Source organism: Dipodomys ordii, unplaced genomic scaffold (assembly GCF_000151885.1).
Source record: "Dipodomys ordii isolate 6190 unplaced genomic scaffold, Dord_2.0 Scaffold38, whole genome shotgun sequence".
Lineage (NCBI taxonomy): Eukaryota > Metazoa > Chordata > Mammalia > Rodentia > Heteromyidae > Dipodomys > Dipodomys ordii.
This window is the reverse complement of record NW_012267254.1, coordinates 10,808,094-10,830,809: the sequence shown is the minus strand read 5'-3', so window position 1 is coordinate 10,830,809 and position 22,716 is coordinate 10,808,094. Positions and strand designations below refer to the sequence as shown.

Sequence of the window (22,716 nt, the reverse complement as noted above, 5' to 3'; positions counted from 1 at the left end):
CAAATGCATTGAGATTATTTACTTGAATTTAATGTTTAGAATGACCAATATATTTAATGTTTAGAATGAAAACTATACCTATATTTTGCTGTTTATTTTTTATTGTAAAGATACTATACAGAGGGGTTACAGTTACATGAGTAAGGTAATGAGTACATTTCTTATTGAGCATTGTTACCCTCTCCTTTGTTTTTCCCCTACTGTCCCTTCTCTCCCCACCTCCACAACTCCTCCCTCCAAGTTGTAAAGTCCATTTTCAACATAGTGTCTTGTACATTTCAATGTTATAATGGTTCAGCCTGTATCCTTGTTTCAGCATTTTGTTATTTTCCTTCCCCTCCCCAAATTAGAAAAATGTATATACAAGATGTAGGGTACCAGAATCAAATACAGCGACAACAGGGGTTATACCATAGGAGGAAGAACATACAAAAGAAAAAAAAAACCCACATACTATATTAAAAACATTGTGTTTATTTTTTATTTTCTATTGTTATTGTGAAGGTGATGTAAAGAACAGTTGCAGTTATATAAATCAGGTAATGAATACATTTATTTTTGAATAGTGTTACTCCTTCCTTCCCTTTTTCCCTCCCATTCCCCTACCCTACACAAGTTACATGGTTAATTTTTAACATAATGACTAATGAGTATCACTGCTGCATTTGTTTAAACTTTGTCCACTATTTCTGTGCTTCCTCCTTACTCTCCCCAGAACAGATAAACTTATAAACAAAAGAAAACAAAAACAGCAAGAAAAGAAAAAAATCTTGTTTCCATTTCTTGTTGTTCATTTCACTATATATGATTTTATATCATCATATGCACATAGCTATTGATCCTTTGTGAGCCTCTCCTAAGAGTATCCTCCTTTGGTCTCACTGTGTGAATGTCTAGAAACGTGCATAAATAATCACGTCCAAGTGTATTTCTTTGTCTTTTACCATCCAGTGTGTTTACTTGTAGATTTATAGGCACAGGAAAAACACTAGGACTCCTAGGCACAGGTTAAAACTTTCTAAGTTCAAGGATCACAACAAAACAAAAAAAGACTGGATAAATGGAATGTATCAAACTGAAGCATTTCTGCATGGCAAAAGATATAACTAATAAGATAAAAAGAAATCCCACAGAATGGGAAGATTTTTACTAGCTATGTATCAGACAAGGGCCTCATCTAAAATATAGTTAGATCTCAAAAATTAACCCCCCCCTAAAAAAACTCAAGAATGCCATCAATAAATGGGCTAAAAACGTAGAGACTTCACAGAAGAACTAAGAATGGTCAGTAGACACATGTTCAACATCTCTGGCCATAAAAAGAAATGCAAATCAAAACAGCATTGAGATAATACCTCACCCTAGTTAGAATGGCCATCATCAAGAAAACTAAAAATAACAAATGCTGTCAGGGATGTGGCCAAAAGGGAACTCTGTTACACTGTTGATGGGAGTGTAAACTTTTTCAACTACTCTGGAAAGCATTATGGAAGTTCCTCAAAAGACTAAACATGGAGCTCTCCCCTATGATCCAGCAATCCCACTTCTGAGCATTTACCCAAATGACCACAAACGAGGGTATACTAAAGCTACCAGCACAACTATGTTCATTGCAGTGTTATTTACCATAACTATGAGTGGAACCAACCCAGATGCCCCTCAGTAGATGAATGGATTAAGAAAATGTGCTATATATACACAATGGAATTTACTCTTCCATCAGAAAGAATGATATTGTGCCATTGTAAGAAATAGAAAGACTTGGGAAAAACAATATTAAGCACGTAAGCTAAACTCAAAGAAACTTAGGTTGCCTGGTTTCCCATTACTTTGTAATTTAGTAGTTGTATATGAATGTATTCAACAAAGTTATGGCAGCATACTATATACAAGTCATTATCCATGTGGATGTGTTCTAAGACCCTTCAGACCACAAATAGAGCTAACCTCTATGGTATACTGTGCTTTTCTCTATATGAACATGATACATAAAGTTTAGTTCATAAACTATAAGTTAGGCAGAGATTACCAACAATAAAAATAGAACAATTAAAAGCCATGTACTGTATGAAACTTTGTGTGTTGGTGCCATAATTAAGTAAAACAAGGATTATTTGCAAACAAGTGCTGTGATATTGAGGTAATAGATTTGATAGCTACTGAGTGACTAGTAGATCGGTAGATAGCATATAGTTGTCATGGGTACATTGGATAAAAGGATAGTTCAACACATCAGATAAGATGGAGGATAGTGAAAATTTTCATTCTGCTACTCAAAAGGGCATGGAATGTTAAAACTGCTTGTTTCTGGAATTTCCCATTTAATATTTTTGGGCAAGTGTTTGGTGAGGATTAAGTGAACCTGCAGTAAACTAAACTAGATAGGAGACTACTGTGTATGCTTGATCCTAAGTTGTATTATTCACATAATTTATAAATGTGATGGATTAGTGTTCAATAAAGAGAAAAAGCTACTTGTTTCTGGTTAAGTTTTTTCCTCGAAGGAAAATGAGTGATGGGGCTTAATGCAAATTTCATTTGTGTCCTTTATTGTCAAACAATGTTGAGATGACAACTTTTTTTTATAGTAGTTAAGAGTTCCTACATGTGAGAGACCTCAAAGTTGTTTTTTTGATATTAGGTAAGAGCTCCACCTTGTGATCTTTGAGCATATTTTTTATTTTTGAGCATATTTTTAGAATTAATTACCAGTAGTTCAGAAATGACTTTACAATTTCAAAATGATACTTTTATTTAAGCATTACATATTCTCCTGGTTTTGGATTTTCCAGCATAAACTAAATGTATTAATCATATTAAAAGACATTAACAGACATTCTCAGCTGTTTATTTTAAAAGTTTTCTTCAAAAACTTGCCTAGTTTTCACATTTTTTTCTTTTTTTCTCTCCTTTCTTTTTCTTTCTCTCCTTTCTTTCTTTCTTTCTTTCTTTCTTTCTTTCTTTCTTTCTTTCTTTCTTTCTTTCTCTCTCTCTCTCTTTCTTTCTCTCTTTCTTTCTTTCTCTCTTTCTTTTCTCTTTCTTTCTTTCTTTCATTCTTTCTTTCTTTTTCTTTCTTTCTTTCCTTGTGGGAAGATTCTGGTCCTGGGACATGAACTCAGGGATTTGGCACTGTACCTCAGCTTTTGTGCTTAAGGTTAGCACTTCATGAATTTCCTTGACCAGGTTGGTTTTGAACTGTGATCCTCAGTTCTCAGCCTCCTGAGAAGCTACAGGCATGAGCCACTAGCAATTGACTTGTGAAGCATCTTTGTCTCCTTATAAATGGTGATGAAGGGAAGCTCAAATTTTGGATTACTTTTGGTGCTGGGAATAAAACACCAGCTAATTATGCAATACTGCACTGAGCTACATCCTTCTCTCCAGAAAGTTGTATTTTTATAAAGTGATCTGAGAGACAGAAACACAGTAGGGATTACATGACTACTCTCTCCTTGCGCCCCTGTAGCTTCAGCTCAGGGCCTGGGCACTGTCCCTTAACTTTTTTGCTCAACTGCCCTTTGAGCTTCTGGATTTATAGTGGTTAATAGGAGGTAAGAGTCTTATGGATTTCCTACTCTGGCTGGCCTTTTTTTTCCTTTTTTTGGTATTGGGGCTTGAACTCTGGGCCTGAGCACTGTCCCTCAGATCTTCAGCTCAAGGTGAGTACTCTAACACTTGAGCCACAGTGCCACTTCCGGATTTCTGGTCATTAATTGGAGAGTCTCAAGGACTTTCCTGCCCAGGCTGGCTTTGAACTGCAATCCTCAGATCTCAGCCTCCTGAACACGTAGGAATACAGGCATGAGCCACCGATGCTCAGCATCCAGCTGGCTTTGAACCTCAATCCTTACTTCTTACCCTCCTGAGTAATTAGGATTATAGGCGTGAGCCACTTTTTATTTTCCTCTTGCCATCTGGTTGATCTGATCTGCTGGTTAGAATTAATTTAGGGCTGTGCTTTTCCAGCTTTATTGGTGAAAAATAGTTTTCTTTTTAAACATTAGGCAGTATTTTTGGAAACAAAAGTTATGTGGACAAATATATGATGCCCTCAGAACTATGCTGTACTACTTAGTGGTCTTGGAAGGAAACAATACTGGGGCAATGATTCAGAGCAAGGGGAGGACATAATAATAAAATCTAGTGATTTTGCTGTATAAGATAAAATTTCAGATAAAAGACAAACTCAAAGTGGGAGGATATTCTTTGTCTTTTAAAAAAAATGCTGGCCTGGTCTGAACTTAGGGCCTGGGTATTAATCTGGAGTTTTGGTCTCAAAGCTAGAACTTTACAACTTGAGCCACTTTACTTGAGCCACTCTACTTCTGGCTTTTTGGTGGCTAATTGATAGAGTCTCATGAAGCCTGGAGCTGGTGGCTCACACCTATAATCCTAGTCCTACTAATGAGGCTGAGATTTGAGGATTGCAGTTCCAAGTCAGCTCTGACAGAAGAGTCTCCATGAGACTTTTGTCTCTGACTGAAACCACTAAAAACCAGAAGTGGCAATGTGGCTCAAAGTGGTAGAGCCTTACCCTTGAGCAAAAGAGCTCAGGTACAGTGCCTAGGCCCTGAGTTCAAGCCCCACGCTCAACAACAACAAAAACCCACTAGACTTTCATCAGTTATATTTTAGCTTGTATAATTAATTGGATATGTTTAGTCATATCTGCTTTTTCTTTAGCTTAGATTCATTAACCTAGATTCTTTTGGGATTAAAAAAATGTAAAACAAATATCTAAGGGCTTGAGACCTTGGATTTAGCCTGTAACTCTTTTTTGTTGTAGCCTAGCAATTTGGTATTTTATTATTATCTCTATTAAAAAATGCATTTGGGGCTGGGAAGGTGGCTCAGTGGTAGAGTGCTTGCCTTGCATGCATGAGGCCCTGGGTTCAACTCCTCAGCACCACATAAGCAAAAAGAAAAAAAGCCGGAAGTGGTGCTGTGGCTCAAGTGGTGGAGCACTAGCCTTGAGCTGAAGAGCTGAGGCACCATAACCGGACCCCCAAAAAATAAAAATAAATAAAAGATGCATTTGTAGGTGAAATTGTCCAAAAGAATGATACTTATTATTTGACCTTTGGAATGGTAACCCCTCTGGACAACAAATTAATAACAGTAAAATGATGTTAAAATGCACTTGTCACTTTCAATCCTAGAAAACTACCTTTCCTGTAACTACACTTAGTTACAGGTGATATTCTTTTTTCCCCCCTTTTTCCCTTTGCAATACTGACAGTTGAACCTAGGAGATCTTCATGCTTGCTTAGGTAGTCATTCTACCACTTGAGCCACACCTTCTGTTTTACTTTAGTTGTTTTTGAGATAAGGTCTCCCTTCATTTTTATCTTGACTGGCCTTAGACCATGATCCTTCTACCTATTCGTTTCTGTATACCTTGGATCACAGGTGTGACTACCATACCTGATTTATTGATTGAGATGAGACCTTGCTAACTTTTTCCCAGACTCTCTTCAAACCATGATCCTCCTAGTCTTTGCCTCCTAAGTAACTGGGCTTACAGGTAAAACCCACCACTGTGGTATTTTTATTTTTTTCTTTCATATAAGGGGTATATCTATGTAGCCCAGTGTAGTCTTGAATATCCTTGACTTTAGGTACAAGCGGCATTCTGTGGTGGGGATGGAACCTAGAGCCTTAGTAGGCAATATATGACATTAATCATGTGCAAATTGACTACAAATTCTTTAAAGAAATAGATTAAATTTGATACATTTTCTTTTTGTTTCTTAAAACATTGTGGTATTATCATGAAGGAGTTATGTATTAGTAAGTCAGGCCAGGCTTTGCATTGTTTCCTCAAGGATTAAAAAATTATTCTTAAGGTATTTTAAAATTATATCCTAGATTTTCTTTTTTGTTGGTCGTGGTCACTGTCCCTGAGCTCTTTTTTTTTTGGTTGGTTATTGGGCTCCAACTGTGGGCCTGAGCACTGTCCCTCAGCTCTTCAGCTCAAGGCAAGCGTTCTACCACTTGAACCACAGCCCCACTTCCGGTTTTCTGGTAGTTAATTAGAGATTGGAGTCTCATGGATTTTCCTGCCTGGGCTGGCTTTGAACCCCAATCCTCAGCGCCTGGCTTCCTGAGCTCTGTTTACTCAAGGCTAGCAGTCTACCTCTTTGAGCCACTGCTCCACTTCTGGTTTCCTGATAGTTAATTGTAGATAAAAATCTCACAGGCTTTCCTGCTCTAGATGGCTTTGAACCATGATTCTCAGATTTTAGCCTCATGAATAGCTGGGATTATAGACATGAGCCGTCATCGCCCAGCTACATTTTATTTATTAGCTCATTTAAATCATATCTGTACACCATCAACAAAAGTCACAAATGTTTAGGCATCTAGTATTATAGTTTAAACTTGTCATTGGGATTTTCTGGCCAGTAAAGTAAGAGTCTCCCTCCTTCCCTCCCTCCCTCCCTCCCTCCGGTCCCTCAGTTCTGTCCTGTGGCTTGAACCTAGGGACTGGGTATTGTCCTTGAGCTTTTGTTTTCCCTTGAAAGCTAGAGCTTAGCCAGTTAAGCCTCAGCTTCATTTATAGCTTTTTGGCGGTTAAAAGGAGATAGAGTCTCACAGACTGTTCTGCCTTGGCTGGCTTTGAACTGCAATCCTCAGATCTCAGCTTCCTGAGTAGCTAGGATTATTGGTGTGAACCACCACTGCCCATTAATTCTGATGAATTTATATCTAGGTAGAGTGCTAGCCTTGAGCTGAAGAGATGAGGGACAATGCCCAGGCCCAGAATTCAGGCCCCACGACCAGACCCAAAAAGAAAAAAGTAGTAAAATTTAAGGGTGCAAGAATCTTTAAACAGTTGGGCAGATACTTGGGGAATTTCACTTTTGAGTATGGACATCTTAATTGTGCCATGTTTTAATAAGTATCATTTTCTCTTTAAAGGAATTGTCTTTCTTAGAGGAAGCAAACTATCATCTTACTTCACATAAATATATGAATATATTTCTGATATTGGAGTGTTCCAGAAGATGATAAAGAAATGATAGCAGCTCCAGAAATACCAACTGATTTTAATCTACTTCAGTAAGTACATTTCATTGTCATTTTTTGAGACATAGTTTCTGTATGTAGCGCAGACTTCTTAAAAAATTTTATTTTAACAATGCTGTACAGAGAGGTTACAGTTACATGAGTAAGGCAATGAGTATATTACTTGTTGATCATTGTTACCCCTTCCCTTGTTGTTGTCCCGCTATTATCCCCCCCCCAAGTTTTAAAGTTTGATTCCAATATACTGTCCTGTGGTATCATTGTATCCTTGTTAGTCCCCTTCCCATTCCTAGATTAGACAAATGTATATACAAGATGCAGGGTACCAAAATCAAGTACAGTGACAACAGGATATATACCATAGAGGGAGAAAATACAAAGGAAACCAAGAGAATCACATAGTACATTTAAAACAACAACAAAGACCTCTTGTGTCCATATCTTGGGGTTCATTTCACTTAGCGTCATCTTATATGGCCATATGTGAAAGGATCACATCCATGCCAGGGGACCATGCGGAGGCAGGCAGGCACAGGAGAAAGATTATTACAAGGTTTATTAGAGGAGCTGTATTTCCCTGGTGAGAGAGCACATGGAGGCCTCCACTATCTAGGTAGCAGCAGGGTCTGGGCGGAGAGAGGGAGGGGCCAGCTATATGGTAGGAACTCCAGGGCAGGGAGGAGCTCAGATCTGGGTGGAGCTGAGGACCAAAGGTGGGCATAATCCTTACAATATGTACATAGCTTTTGAGCTTTTCAGTTTATCTGATAATATTATTCTATATGTATACTAATTGTTGCAAATAAGGGAAACCATGGGACCTAAATTTCTTTGGGACTGGCTTACTTCACTTAATATGATTTTTTCCAAGTCTTTCCATTTTCTAATGGGGCAGTGTTGTTCTTCCTGATGGCAGCATAGAATTCCATTGTGTGTGTGTGTGTGTGTGTGTGTGTGTGTGTAGCACAATTTCATGATCTACTCATCTACTGAGGGGCATCTGGGTTGGTTCCATATCTTAGCTGTGGTGAATAATGCTACAATAAACATAGTTGTGCTGGTCGCGTTAGTATGGCTTTGAATGTTTTCATTTGGGTAAATGCCTAAAAGTGGGATTGCTGGGTACAGGGGAGCTCTGTGTGTAGAAGCAACCCAAAAATTCATATGGAACAATAAAAGACTCCAAATAGGAAAAATAGTCCTTAGCAGAAAGAACAGTGCTGGAGGAATAACAATTCCAGACTTCAAACTCTACTGCAAGGCCATAGTAATCAAAACGGCTTGGTACTGGCACAAGAACAGACCTGAAGACCAATGGAATAGAACTGAAGACCCAGAAATGAACCCACAGACCTATAGCCACCAAATGTTCGATAAGGGAATGAAAAAAATAGCATGGAAGAAAGACAGCCTCTTCAGGAAATGATGCTGGCAAAATTGATTAAACATCTGTAGAAAACTAAAGTTAGATCCTTATATATCACCCTGCACCAGAATCAATTCCAAATGTTTCAAAGACCTCAAAGTCAAAGCAGACCCTCTAAAAACATTACAGAAAGGAATAGAAGAAACTCTAGGGTTCCTTGGCACAGGCCAAAATTTTAATAGAGACCCAGAAACACAACAAATCAAAGAACATGGACAAATGAGATTGCATGAAACTGCAGAGCTTCTGCATGACGAAGGACATAGCTAGCAAAACCAATAGAAAGCCCACGGACTGGGAGAAGATATTCATAGACAAGGACCTCATATCTAAAATATACTTGGAACTCAAAAAATTAAATCCTCCAAAAACAAATCCTCAAAGAAACAAACCTCCTGTCAACAAGTAGGTTAAAGATTTAAAAGAGTCTTCTCTGAAGAGAAATAAAAATGGCCAATAGACACATGAAGAAATGCTCAACTTCTCTGGCCATAAAAGAAATGCAAATCAAAACAACATTGAGATTTCACCTCACCCTCATTAGAATGGTTATAATCAAGATATCTAATAACAACAGATGCTGGAGGGGATGTGGCCTAAAGAGAACCCTATTGCATTGTTGTTGGGAGTGTAAACGTGTTCAACCACTCTGGAAAGCAGTATGGAGGGTTCCTCAAAAGACTACATATAGAGATACCCAGACTGGTTTTGATCTTGTGATTCCCCTGCTGTACCCAATGCTGTCATAATTTAAAAAAATTAAATATTGATATAAGTTTTAAGATAGTTGGTTTTTCCCCACAAAACAGGAAATGGTAACTTGGTTAAATTTATTTATCTAACATATAAGTGTATTTTTTGAAAGTTTTATCACTTGTTCATTTGGACTCTTTAGTAGTTAACATTCCATTCTGTTGGTGCTGTGTTTTAAATTTACATACTGGAAAAGTTACTGCTTTTGGTGTCCAATTCTCAATTTATATTTGATTTTGTAGTAGGTAGTTTGAGGTAATGTCATGAAATTTTAAAAAAGTTTTCTCATTAGGAGCAAGTATATGTTAGGTGGTAGATTTAGAGTGTAAGTTCATGTTTCTGTTATAAACTTAAGTAAGCCTATCTAAGGAAGATAAGGACATGCTGTCCATCATTTTTACCAGAAAAAAGTTAAATTCCTATTGGTCTATAAAGTGCTTTTTAACATAGGTTTGTCCTTTAAACACACCTGGCTCCCCCAACTTGTCTTAAGGCTGCTAATAGTACTCCTCAGTCTCCTATTCTAAATATTCCTCACCTCCACCCCATTTTTTCAGTCCTGGGCCTTAAAACTCAGGGTCTAGGTAGTGTCCCTGAGCTCTTTTGCTCAAGACTATCACTCTACCACTTTGAGCTACAGCTCCATCTATTGTTTCCTGCCGGTTAATTGGAGATGAGTCTTACAGCCTTTCCTACCCTGGGTGGCTTTGAACTGCAATCCTCAGATCTCAGTGTCATGAGTAGCTAGGATTATAGGTGTGAGCTACCAGTTACTGGCCTCTCCTCCCCCTTTTCAAAGAGGGTTTACACTGTTGCTTGGGCTGGCTATGTCTCAAACTCTGATGTGCTTGCCTCAGCCTACTGAGTTCTTAGATTGCAGGTCTGGGACACCATACCTGGTTTGTGAGTTGGAGGTTAGCCCAGGCTACTTAGTGAGTTCCTGTATCAGTAATTTTCATATTGAATTCCAGTTCCATAAGGTACTTAAGTAAATAAATGAATTTTAAAACTGCCCAAAGATTCCTTTATCTTTATTCTCTCCACCTTGTATTTTCTGTTTGGTCCTTTATGAGAATTGCCTTAAAAAGAGAATTTGCTTGCTAAATATTTGGAACATAACAGGTAGATACCACTATACGTGTCAGCCAGTATCACCTTCTGGTGATACATAGATTTTTAAATTTCTTTTTTTTTTTTTGTCAGTCGTGGGGGCTGAACCCTAGGCCTGGGCGCTGTCCCTCAGCTCTCTAGCACAAAGCTAGCGCCCTACCACTTGAGCCACAGTGCCAGTTCCAGCTTTTTTCTGCTTATGTTGTGCTGAGGAATCGAACCCAAGGCCCCATGCGAGGCACGCACTCTACCACTGAGCCAACTTCCCAGCCTGATTTTTATATTTTTAATTTTATCCTTAGTGGATATCATGTCTGTTCTGGGATATTAATAATATTTCAGAGTATGACTTTTGCTGTTCTGGGATCAAGCCTAGGACTTTGTGCATACTATGCCAACACTAAGCTATACCCCAAGCCCTCAAAGTATAATTTTTCCATTCCAGTGTAAGTAGGTTTGGTTTTAAGATTCTTGAGGAAACATTTGTTTATGTTTGCAGGAGGACATGGGTTAATTGAGAAAGAAATTGAGGTTTATTTAATTCAAAATTATCAAAGATATTGAAGTTTCCCAAGACAGCATTTTTAGTGAGGATTCCACTTAAAAGTCTTAGTGAATGTAAAGTACTATTTTTGTTTCATTAAGTGCCTCATATATAGGACATTGTATTAGATTCTGTGAGGCATTAAGTTAGATATTTCTGCCTTTATGAGCTTTTGTTTTAAAAATATACAGAGGGGATTATGAAAATTTTTTAATACATTAAGATTAAAGACTATTAAAGGTTTATATTATAGACTTTGACATTCACTATTAGAATATGTTAAGTAATAAGGTTCTGAAAAAAAAGATGTGTTATGAGGGCCAAATAACTTAGCATTCGATTGGGTATATGGGATGAGGGCACAATGAAGAAGAGTGTTAAGAAGATTCGTTCATGTGATAGGTGACTAGTTTTAAACCACAGAAGGGTTAACTTTGTATTTGCTATCAACATATAAACATGTTATTTTATCTTGAGTGTAGCATACTATTCTTTGATTTAAAACATGTAACATCATTGGCAAAACATTTGGGAAACTTTTTTTCTCTGGTTGAGTGTTAGTTTCTACTCCTATTCTGATTATTCTCTTCAGATTTTTTTTTCAGAATTTTTTTTCACTTAGTAAAAAATCCCTAGTGGCTTATTTTTGTAGTTGGGATAGCCTGGAAAATTAAAAATATAACTGAGCCTTTGATTACACTGTGGCCACTGAAATATTGGAAGAGTAATGATCACATTTTTACAGTTACGCAGATAGCCTTTCCCTTTGGCCTCACTTAAAACTGATACTAAATTTTCACGTTTAGAGTGGTAAAACTATTATTTTTTGAGTGGATTAATTCTAAAGTCCATTGTTCCTTACACATCAGTGTAAGTATGTTTTGTTTTCAACATTTAATTGAATGTATGTGGCTACTTAGATGCATGTTTAAACATACAGAAAATTTCATGTTACTTCAAATTGATCTGCTTCCTTATGTGTGTGAGAAAATCCACATTATACAGTGGTGTCATCCACTCTTAAAACAAGGAGAATTTTTTTTTTGGTCGGTGTGGGGCTTGAACTCTGGGTTTGGGCACTGTCCCTGTGCTCTTCAGCTCAAGGTGAGTGCTCTACCACTTGAGCCACTGTACCACTTCCGGTTTTCTAGTGGTTTATTGGAGATAAGAGTCTCCCCTTTCCCTGGCTGGCTTTTAACCACAATCCTCAGATCTCAGTCTCCTGAGTAGCTAGGATTACAGGCATGAGCCACTGGCGCCCGGTGAGAAATTTTTTTTAAGATGATAGATTTATGTGTTGAAGAGTGGAGAGACTTTAGGGATTGCCTGATTTTCTGCATATATATTGTTATAGATGAAAATATTGAAATGTTACTTGTATAAGTTCATATAGTTATTTAGTTCTAGATTTACTTCTCCCGAATAGCTCAGTACTTCTACTTCCTAAAGGAGTTTGAAAATTTACCACATTTCTTTACTATATATCAAATGATTTAGTTGATTAAGAAAAGTAATATTAGTATTTAGTGAGTTAGACTTAGAATCGTTTTCTTTGTGATGTGGGAGAGGTCAGAAGATCCATAATGTTGCTAAAATTCCCTAATAAAGTTTATCTAATGTTGGGTGTTAAAATATAGTTTACCATAGCTTTGGGGTCCTTGAACCAGAAAATGGAATCAGCTATTACTATAGAATACCACAGGTCCTAGGCTTAAATTAAAGAGCAGTTCATTTAGTTATAATAGTTTGATTAAAAATTAATAAAACAGGGCTAGGAATGTGACTCAGTGGTAGAGTGCTTGCCTTGCATGCGTGAGGCCTTGGGATGGACTCCTCAGTACCACATAAACAGAAAAAGCCAGAAGTGGATCTGTGGCTCAAGTGATGGAGAGCTAGCCTTGAGCAAAAATAAACTCAGGGACAGGGCCCAGGCCCTGAGTTCAAACCTCAGGAACAGCAAAAAAAATTAATAAAATAGGGCTGAGGGTATACTCCTAAGTGATAGAGCATCTCCATAGCAAGCATAGTGCCCTGATTCAAACCCTGGTACCAATTTGAATATCAGATATTTAGATATTTGTATTTTAGATTACTTTTATTGTAATTGGTTATATAATCTTTTTTAAAAAATTTATTTTATTGTAAAGGTGATGTACAGAGGGGTTACAGTTAAATAAGTTAGGTAATGAGTACATTTCTTATTGAACATTGTTATACATTCGCTCATTTTTCTCCCACTTTCCCTTGGTTATATAATCTTATATGTTTGTAAATGTTCTACAGTATCTCTAAGGAAAGTTTCTTAATCACTTTTAACTCTAATAGGAATTTTGTAACGAGTCAACTTTTGTTTAGAAAAGTTGCAAAAATTTGAAACAGTATCCGTGTTTTTTAAAGAAAGATTATTATTATAAAGGTGATGTACAGAGGATTTACAGTTACATACTGTCAGGTAAAGAGTACATTTCTTTTTGGCCAGTTATCCCTTCCCCCATTTGGCACATATATTTCTAAGGAAGGCTTTAAATATGTACTTATCTTTTTGTTTCAGGGAGTCAGAAACACATTTTTCTTCTGACACAGATTTTGAAGATATTGAAGGAAAAAACCAGAAACAAGGCAAAGGAAAGGTATGCACCAAATATGTAACTTAATTTTTTTTTGTTTTGTGGCGGGTAAAGTTTGTGCTTGCTAGCTGGAAACTCTTTACCCTGTCAACCAGTGTCTCTCACCTCTATTTATTTTGGATTTTAAGGGTGTGGGGCCTGGGAAAGGGTGAGAGAAATGGAGAAAGGAGATAGGGACACTTAAGAGAGATGGAATTTTATTTTTTTTAAATGGCTTGTTTTATGGCCTGACTAGTATGGCAAGACATTGGAATAAATATACACCTTTTATTCTTCTGGACTAAATAGGTTTTGATTATTTGTATGCACTGCTGTAAAACTTGAAATTAAGAACACGTCATTTATTTCAGTACATTTGTAAAAATCATAGTATGCTAAGCAAATCATGGTGTTTATTTGCTTTATTATTTTCTCATAAATGTACTATAAATGTTATATTTTCCAAATTACAGAGCATAATAATACATAAACATTTTTATTCTAGAGTACACTACAGATTCAACAGACTGCCATTATATGGCTAATGGGTTACTAGTGACATTCATTTTACTTTTATGAATAACAGCAAAGATAAAAATTTATGTAAGTTCTTAGTGAAGAAATATACACACTGAATAGGATAGTCTTAAGCTATGGATAACTTGGTGAATCATTAAATTATGCAGAGGCTTTGAAAGGTATATTTGACATGTATATTAAATAAATAACTTGTTCAAGAGAGTTTGTTTTTATTTTTTTCTGCATTTTTTTCCCAAAATGATTTTGGATTTAAATTTTCTAATGACATTTAAAAGAAGTTTTACACTACTTAAAAGAAATGTACTTATTCTTTAAACATTTTGGTAAATACATTCTTACATATACTTACTATAAACCTGCATGTAGAATTTTACTTAAATGGAATCATAATAAACAGTATGTTTTGAAAACTCAATTGATACTTTGTTGATTACTTTCTCATTACTCATTACATATCTCTGCAGTTTTTAATGATGTTGTACCATTACATTTTGTGTATGGAAAATTGTTTTTTAACAAACCCTTGGAATACTCTTTATAGTCTTCCTAATTCATCTATTTCTTAGTTCCTCAAAAGGTAGAAGTTTTGAGAGATATGTGTGACTAGACATGCCAGATCATGAATATCCAAAACAAACATATCTGTAATTCTAGTGTACAGTGCATGGTTGTTCATAAGAAAATCATTTTTAATTTAGTTTACTTTTTTTTTTTGGTGGGTCGTGGGGCTTGAACTCTGGGCTTGGGCGCTATCCCTCAGCTCTTCAGCTCAAGGCGAGTGCTTAGTTTACTTTTTTTGGTGGGTTGTGGGGCTTGAACTCAGGGGTGGGGTGCTGTGCTTCGGCTTTTTGTGCTCAAAGCTAGCACTCTACCAATTTGAGCCACAACACCATTTCTGGTTTTCTGGTGGTTAATTGGAGATAAGAGTCTCATGGATTTTCCTGCCTGGTCTTGCTTCAAACCTCAGTCTGGCTTCAAGCTTCAATCTTCAGATCTCTGCCTCCAGAATAGCTAGGATTACAGGTGTGAGCCCCTGGCGCCTGGCTCTTGCTGAGTATTTTTGAGATTGGATTGTGTTTCCTACTTGAGTACATGACTAGACTGCAATTTCCCTTCTTGAGGCTTCCAGTGGTTGCTGGAATGACAGGCACATGATCCTATATCCAGATTTCCTCTTTTGAGATGGAGTCTCTTTTTTGCCCAGTCCGGCCGTGAACCATAATCCTCCCAATCTCAGTCTAACATTTAGTTCAGGATGACAGGTGTACAGCACGGTGCCATGTATGCATTGAGAAGGAGTCTTCTGAATTTTTCTGTCCAGGCTGGCCTTGAAAAACTGACCTTTCTGTTCTAAGCCTTCCAAATAACTAAAATTTCAGGTATGAGCAGCCACCAGTGCCCAGCTTAAACATTTCTTGTTTTGGTATTGGTCTTTGAACTTAGTGCCAAACAGGGATGGTACCACTTGAGTCCTGCCTCCAGACCTGAAGATTTTTCTTTACTGGAATGCTTTATGAATTTGCTTGTGATTCTTGCCACAGGGGCTATGCTAATCTTTTCTATATTGCTACAATTTTAGCAAACATGCTGCTGAAGCATATCTCTGAAGATTTTTCTTTGTTGGTTTAGGGGTGAAATCAAGGATTTTTCGTGCATGATAAACATGTTTTCTATGACAGTGCTATTCTCTGTACCTCTCTAAAATTTCTATGATACAGTTTGGTTAACTGTATATAGTCTTTGCTGAGAGTGAGGTATTACAGTCAAAAATTTATTCCAATGATAAGAACATCTACATTTCAACACTATACTGTGTAGTAGGCACTGTGGTAACAGTGTTACATGTTTTTAAATTCCATATTAAATTAAAATTAGAAAACTTGCGTATTTTTATAGAAAGGAAGATGAGGTCTGGGTAAGCTCAAGTATTAAAGGATGTAAGTTCAGGTCTGTGCTTTTGATTTAATTCACAAGTTGAGATAGTACTATACTACCTCCTAAAATCTTTTTTTTTTTACTACCTCCTAAAATCTTTTATTAGAGTTTCTGCTTTTTCTGTGTTAGGTATACAGAAGAGTGTTAGAGGCTAGCATCCTTACTTGTTATTTTATTTTTTGCCAAACCTGGGACTTGATCTCAGGGCCTGGGTACTGTGCCTGAGCTTTTTTGCTCAAGGCTAGTGCTCAACCACTTGAGCCATAGCTCCATTTCTGGCCATGTTTACTGCTTACACTACTTTGTATTGTCACTTCCTGTATAGTTTTTCATCAACTCTGTACTCTGTCAGCATGACTGGACTATGATAAAGCTTGAAGATAGCCATTTTCACTTGTGGGAATTTTTCTGATTATACTTTTGAAGTTTTTTTTACAGTGATTTTCAAACTTCATTGATACTTTGAGAACTTTTAATGTGATTTCACATTGATTATCAAAATTGGTGCAAATTTGGAAATTGTTCATATCTAGTTGGTCTTTCTGGCAAACTTGGATAACATTTGTATAGCTTCTTTTAATGGATATTTTCTTATTTGATGGTTATAATAGTAGATGTATCTATTTTAGACTTTATTATGAGCTGAATGTATTCCTAATAAACACTTTGTGTCCTCATTATCATATCAACCCTATTATACATAGTTTACCTTCCACTTTACAAGTTAGAAAGAAGCCTCTGAAACACAATGTGGTTAAATAACTTGGCCCAAATCACTCTAATGAATAGGAGGAGAAATTTGAGATTACTTAGTCTGTCAGAAGAGGCTGTTCTACTAACTACATCATAATGTAAAGTTCATGTTGTATAACATGGAAAAAAGTGAAGTGACAAAGAAGCAGTTGTAATTTTATAATTTTTTTACATATGCATGGCATTCTTTCACAGGTCAAGGTTAAGCATGTTATAATTGTGTATTCTATCACCTGCTTTTGTAGTAGCTTTTGTTTTCAACTCTGAGGGGTAGTGACATAACTAACTTGTATTTTTTTATGCAGACTTGTAAAAAAGGCAAAAAGGGCCCAGGAGAAAAGGGCAAAAGTGGAAATGGAGGAGGAAAGCCTCCTTCTGGGCCAAACCGAATGAATGGTCACCACCAACAGAATGGAGTGGGAAACATGATGTTGTTTGAAGTTGTTAAAATGGGCAAGAGTGCTATGCAGGTAATATGGTGTTCCTTACAATTTATTCATTTTTTTGCTAGTCCTGAGGCTTGAACTCAGAGCCGGGGCACTGTCCCTGAGCTTCTTTTGCTCAAGGTTAGCACTGTAACACTTTTCACGGCATCACTTCTGGCCTTTTTTGTTTAAGTGGTCCTGAGAAATGGAAATCAGGGCTTCATGCATGCTAGGCAAATACTGTACGACTAAGCTACATTCCTAGCTTTATTCATTCATTTTAAATTTTAGTCACTACTATAAAATATCATCTTGATTTTTTTCTAATTGTATAACAATCTGCTCAAAACTCCAGCAGTATGTCCATTCATTCATAAGTCCTTTTATCTGTATCTTTTGTATGTATAGGTTGAACTCATGGTCTTGTTGAACTACATAGCTAGCTCTCAAGTATTAATGATTTTTATTTTGTATAGTTATGATTAAAGTGTGGAATTATTCTTGTTTGATTTTTTTTTGTGGGCTTGTATTTTGAACTCAGGTTCTCAGGTCTCTAGGCAAGTGCTCTTGTAATGCCTCTAGCCCTTTTTGCTCTGGTTACTATTTCAATCGGGTCTCAAATTTTGCCCAGTCAGATTTGGTCTGTGATCCTCCTATTTATGCTTCCTGTCATAGCTAGAATTACAGGAGTGCACTGCCAAGTACAATTTTTTACATGAGATAGGGGTCTTGTGAACTTCTTGCCTGAGCTGGCCTTGAACCACACCTTCATGATCTCATTTTCTTGAGTAGCTAAGATTACGTGTGTGAGCTAATATACTTGGCTCTTGTTCCATCTTTTTTTGCGGGTGGTGGGGGTGGTGTGGGGTTTGAACTCTGGGCCTGGATGCTGTCCTTCAGCCCTTTAGCTCGAGGCTAGCACTCTACCACTTGAGCCATAGCATTTTTGTTTCTGTGGTGCTGAGGAATCGAACCCAGGGCCTCATGCACGTGAGGCAAACACTCTACCACTGAGCCACCTTTCCAGCCCCTCTTGTTCCATCTTTTAAGTGATCATTTAAAATTCATGTTTGAATTTCTTTTTCTCTGTTTGCATTTTCTTTCCTTTTTGTTGTGTTGATAATTGAATACATGTACACATTTGGCTTTTCAGAAATAAAACTATTGCTGTTTTATTTAGTTCTGACTTGATTTAAAAAATACATTCTTCCCTTCAGTTCCATTTTGGGTTAATTTTAACAAATAAGTACATTATCTCAGTTTCTTATTTCATCTGTCTCTATCGATATTTCTATCTATTTGGTGGTGGTGGGGTCTGGTAGGGAGGTGCTATACCACTTGAATCATACCTCATCACTTTTGCCTTTTTGTTACTTTTCACATAATATTATTGTTTTTGCCTGGGCCATCCTGGACTGTAATCCTCTCATTTATACTTATCACATATCTGGTATGATTAGCTTGTACCCCCATACCTAGCTTATTAAGATGGAGGTCTTGTAAGTTTTTTGCCCAGACTCTCTAAGAAGCTAAGGTAATAGGCATGAGGCATTCCATTTGGCTATTTCCTTTTTCGCCTGTTGAGATGCCTGGAATAGTTTCTTTTCCTCTCTTCCATTTTAAATAAGGGGAGTTAATCAAATGTCACTTTTCTGGAAAGCATTCTTGGGCATTACTTTGATTCTCAATTATTAATGTGTGTGTGAGCATGTGAGCACATGCACATTCTGATAATGGGACTTAAAGAGTCTTGTGCTCTTGCTTGGCTTTTCCTGCTCAAGGCTGGCACTCTACCACTTGGGCCACAGTTCCACTTCCATTTATAATTTTTTAAAATTATGGATCTGTGTATTCACAGTTTGTATTCCCAGAGTTAGACCTGTCATAGTAGGTGATAGTGATTAATTACACTATTGGTTATTGATCTAAAAAATAGTTCTCATATTTTAAGAAAGGAAACTATGCTTCCTCCAATTTATTTTTGGTTGGTTGTGGGGCTTGAACTTGGGCCCTGGGCATTGTCGCTGAGCACTTTTATCAAGGCTAGCCCTCTACCACTTTGAGCCACAGCACCACTTCCAGTTTTTGAGTGGTTAATTGGAGATAAGAGTCTCATGGGGAACTTTTCTGCCTGGGCTGGCTTTGAACCATGATCCTCAGATCTCAGCCTCTTGACTAGGATTACAGGTGTGAACCACCAGTGCGTGACTATATCCTCAATTTTATTAAATAATAGATATTGAATTTTATGAAATTAGTTTTAGCATACTTTTCCAAAGACTATTCACTGAATTTTTCAGCTACCCTACCAATCTAATTTGAGAAAAATGCACATTCCAGAATTAAATTTATGTCCCATTAGTGTTAACTTCTGCCTTTCTTGGTCTAAGCTACCACCATCCTACTTCCTATGTTTTTGCCTATTCTGAACATTTCATATAAGTAAGATCATGTAATTTGTGGTTCTATATGATTTCTTTGATTTTGCATAACAATTATTAAGATACATCTATCTTGAAGCATGTAGTAAGTACAATATCCTGTTTGCCACAATTATTGTATCAATATACTCCACATTTTATTTATTCATTCTTAGATGCACATTTGGTTACTTTCTACATTTTGGCTAGTTTGGATGATTCTTTTTAAGTATGTAGACTTATGGTCTTATTTCTCTTGGGTAATAAATACCTTGGAGTCAAATTGCAGTGTCATATGGTAACTCTATATTTAACTTTTTGAGGGGCTGCCAAACTTTTTCCAAAGTGACTGCACATTTTACATTTTTACCAGCCATGTTTGATTGTTCCAATTTCACATATCTTTGCCAATATTTGATATTGTCTTAAAAATTATAGTCAGTGGATGGGTTCTAGTAGATATGAAGTAATTATCTCATTGTTGTTTCATTTACATTTTATTGATCACTACTGGTATTGAACTGTTCATGCATTTGTTGGCATTTTGCATATAGTCTTTTAGACCTGTCCTGACCCATTGTCTGTATAATTTTTTTTTTTTGTTGGTTGTGGGGCTTGAACTCTGGGCCTGGGCGTTGTCCCTCAGCTCTTCAACTCAAGGCGAGCGCTCTACCACTTGAGCTACAGCGCCACTTCTGTATAATTTTTAACTGTATTTTTTTTCTGGTTCTGGGGCTTTAACTCAGGGCCTGGGCTCTATCCCTCAGCCTCTCTATGCTCAAAGCACTCTATCACTTGAGCTATAGTGCCACTTCTGGCTTTTTCTGTGTATGTGGTACTGAGGAAATGAACCCATGGCTTCATGCATGCTAGGCAAGCACTCTATCACTAAGCCACATTCCCAGCCTTAACTGATTTTTTGGTATGTTGTGTGTGTGTGTGTGTGTGTTGTGTGTGTGTGTGTGTGTGTGTGTGTTTTAACCCAGGATCAATCTCATGCATACTAATGAATATACTCTTTAAAAATCTCAAATATATGATTTGTGAATATTTTCTTCAATTTATTGTACTTTTACTTTTTTTGGGGGGGGTCCGGTCATGGGTCCTGAACTCTGGGCCTGGGCACTGTCCCTCAGCTCTTCAGCTCAAGGCTAGGGCTCTACCACTTGAGCCACAGCGCCACTTCTGGCTTTTTTCTTTTTGCTATGTGGTGCCGAGGAATTGAACCCAGGGCCTCATGCATGCAAGGCAAGCGCTCTACCACTGAGCCACCTTCCCAGCCTGTACTTTTACTTTCTTGTTGGAATTCTTTGAAATAGATATTTAATCATTTGAGTTAAATAAATATTGTGTATGTAGTGTGAGGTAGGATTCAACTTAGATTTTTTCTTTTGTTTTGCATAAGGCTATCCAGTTGTACCAGGCGTGTGTGTGTGTGTGTGTGTGTGTGTGTGTGTGTGTGTGTGTGTGTGTGTCCAGTTGTACCAGGCGTGTGTGTGTGTGTGTGTGTGTGTGTGTGTGTGTGTGTGTTCGTTCATGTATCTGCCAGTCCTAGGGATTGAACTCAAGCTTGCACTCTGTAGCTAAGCTAGCATTCTCTGGTTTGAGCTATATAAGTCCATCCCTGGCATTTTAGTATTTAGAGATCGGAGTCTCACAAACATTGCTGCCCAGCCTGGCTTTGAACCTTGAACCTCAGAGCTCAGCCTCCTGAATAATAAGGATTACAGACATGAGAACACTGGCACCCAGCTACCCCATAATCATTTTTTGAAAAGATGATTTTTCTTTCTTGACATATTTAAAAGCAAATAACTATCAATGTAATAATTTGTTTTTGTACTATGAATATTATTCCATTAATTTGCATTTCTATACTTAGGGCAGTACTCCATTGTCTTGATTACTGCAGCTTTGTAGTAGTTGAAATCATGGCATATGAGTCTTCCAGATTGTCCTTTCTCAAAACTGAGTTGGCTATTTAGAGTCCCTTGCATTACCATAAGAATTTTAGGTGGGGCTGGGAAGGTGGCTCAGTGGTAGAGCGCTTGCCTTGCATGCCTGAGGCACTGGGTTCAATTCCTCAGCACCACATAAACAAAAAGAAAAATGCCGGAAGTGGCGATGTGGCTCAAGTGGTAGAGCGCTAGCCTTGCGCTGAAGAGCTGAGGGACAGCGCCCAGGTCCAGAGTTCAGGCCCCATGACTGAACAAAAAAAAAAAAAGAATTTTAGGGATCAGCTTTTTGGTATTTGCTGATAAACCAGCTGTGATCTTGATAGTGATTATATCACATTGATTTTTGTGACTTATGTTAGTATTTAAATATTACTTGTATTTTTTGTTAGTATGTACAAATTGTATGTACTGATGGGCTTTGATGTAAATGCATTGTACATAGTGCGTGCTAATCATATCCAACCTCCCAATTTAACCTCTTTTCCTCACCCTTCCTCAAGTGATCATTCTATATTTAGTTTGAATTTTAAAATACTATATATTATGTATATCTAGTGAGAAATAAATATGACTAATGTTTATTTTAGGATCTTGTATTATTAAGAAGTGATAACTGTACTTTATATGATTGCAACCTAATAAAAATAGACAATTATTTTCCTTCATTTGAATCTGTAACAATGTAATCCTACATTGTTAAATTTTATGATGTTAATTGAAATTGATTCTTAGAACATGCAGAAAAGCCAATGACTTAATTCTTTTTTTCCTTTGCTATAGTCGGTGGTAGATGACTGGATAGAATCATACAAGCATGACCGAGATATAGCACTTCTTGACCTTATCAACTTTTTTATTCAGTGTTCAGGCTGTAAAGGTAAGATATACTTATTTTGGAAGGAGAAACTCAAATAGTTACTTTGTTTTCTTGTTCTCCCTAGAAAGATGTTAGCTCTTTATATGGCAAGTAATGTCAATGTAGTGAATTGTTTGCATTATATCCATATAAAATGTATAGTAAAAGCAAAGGATAAGGTGAGAGAACAAATTACCATGGTGATCACCTTTTGTACAATCAATATAGGTTGAAAAATAATAAATCATAGGAAAGTAAAACAGGCTGTGTTTAGGCAACTGGTACCAGTGGGAGAGACCAGGCAATGGAGAGGGTGGATGAGAGGGTGAATATGGTCAAAGCACTTTATGTGGATATATGA

At 37.0% G+C, this 22,716-nt stretch overlaps 1 protein-coding gene across 1 annotated transcript in view; it reads left to right on the top strand.

Annotated features, from left to right (window-relative positions):
- Positions 1–22,716, top strand: part of Stag2 (stromal antigen 2) — a 127,625-nt gene that overhangs the window by 41,514 nt on the left and 63,395 nt on the right. The window contains exons 2-5 of the mRNA XM_013018073.1: positions 6,922–7,062; positions 13,414–13,492; positions 17,002–17,166; positions 22,280–22,376. Of these exons, the coding sequence (XP_012873527.1) occupies positions 7,019–7,062; positions 13,414–13,492; positions 17,002–17,166; positions 22,280–22,376 (385 nt within the window). The 5' untranslated portion in view covers positions 6,922–7,018. The remainder of the gene's footprint in view (positions 1–6,921; positions 7,063–13,413; positions 13,493–17,001; positions 17,167–22,279; positions 22,377–22,716) is intronic.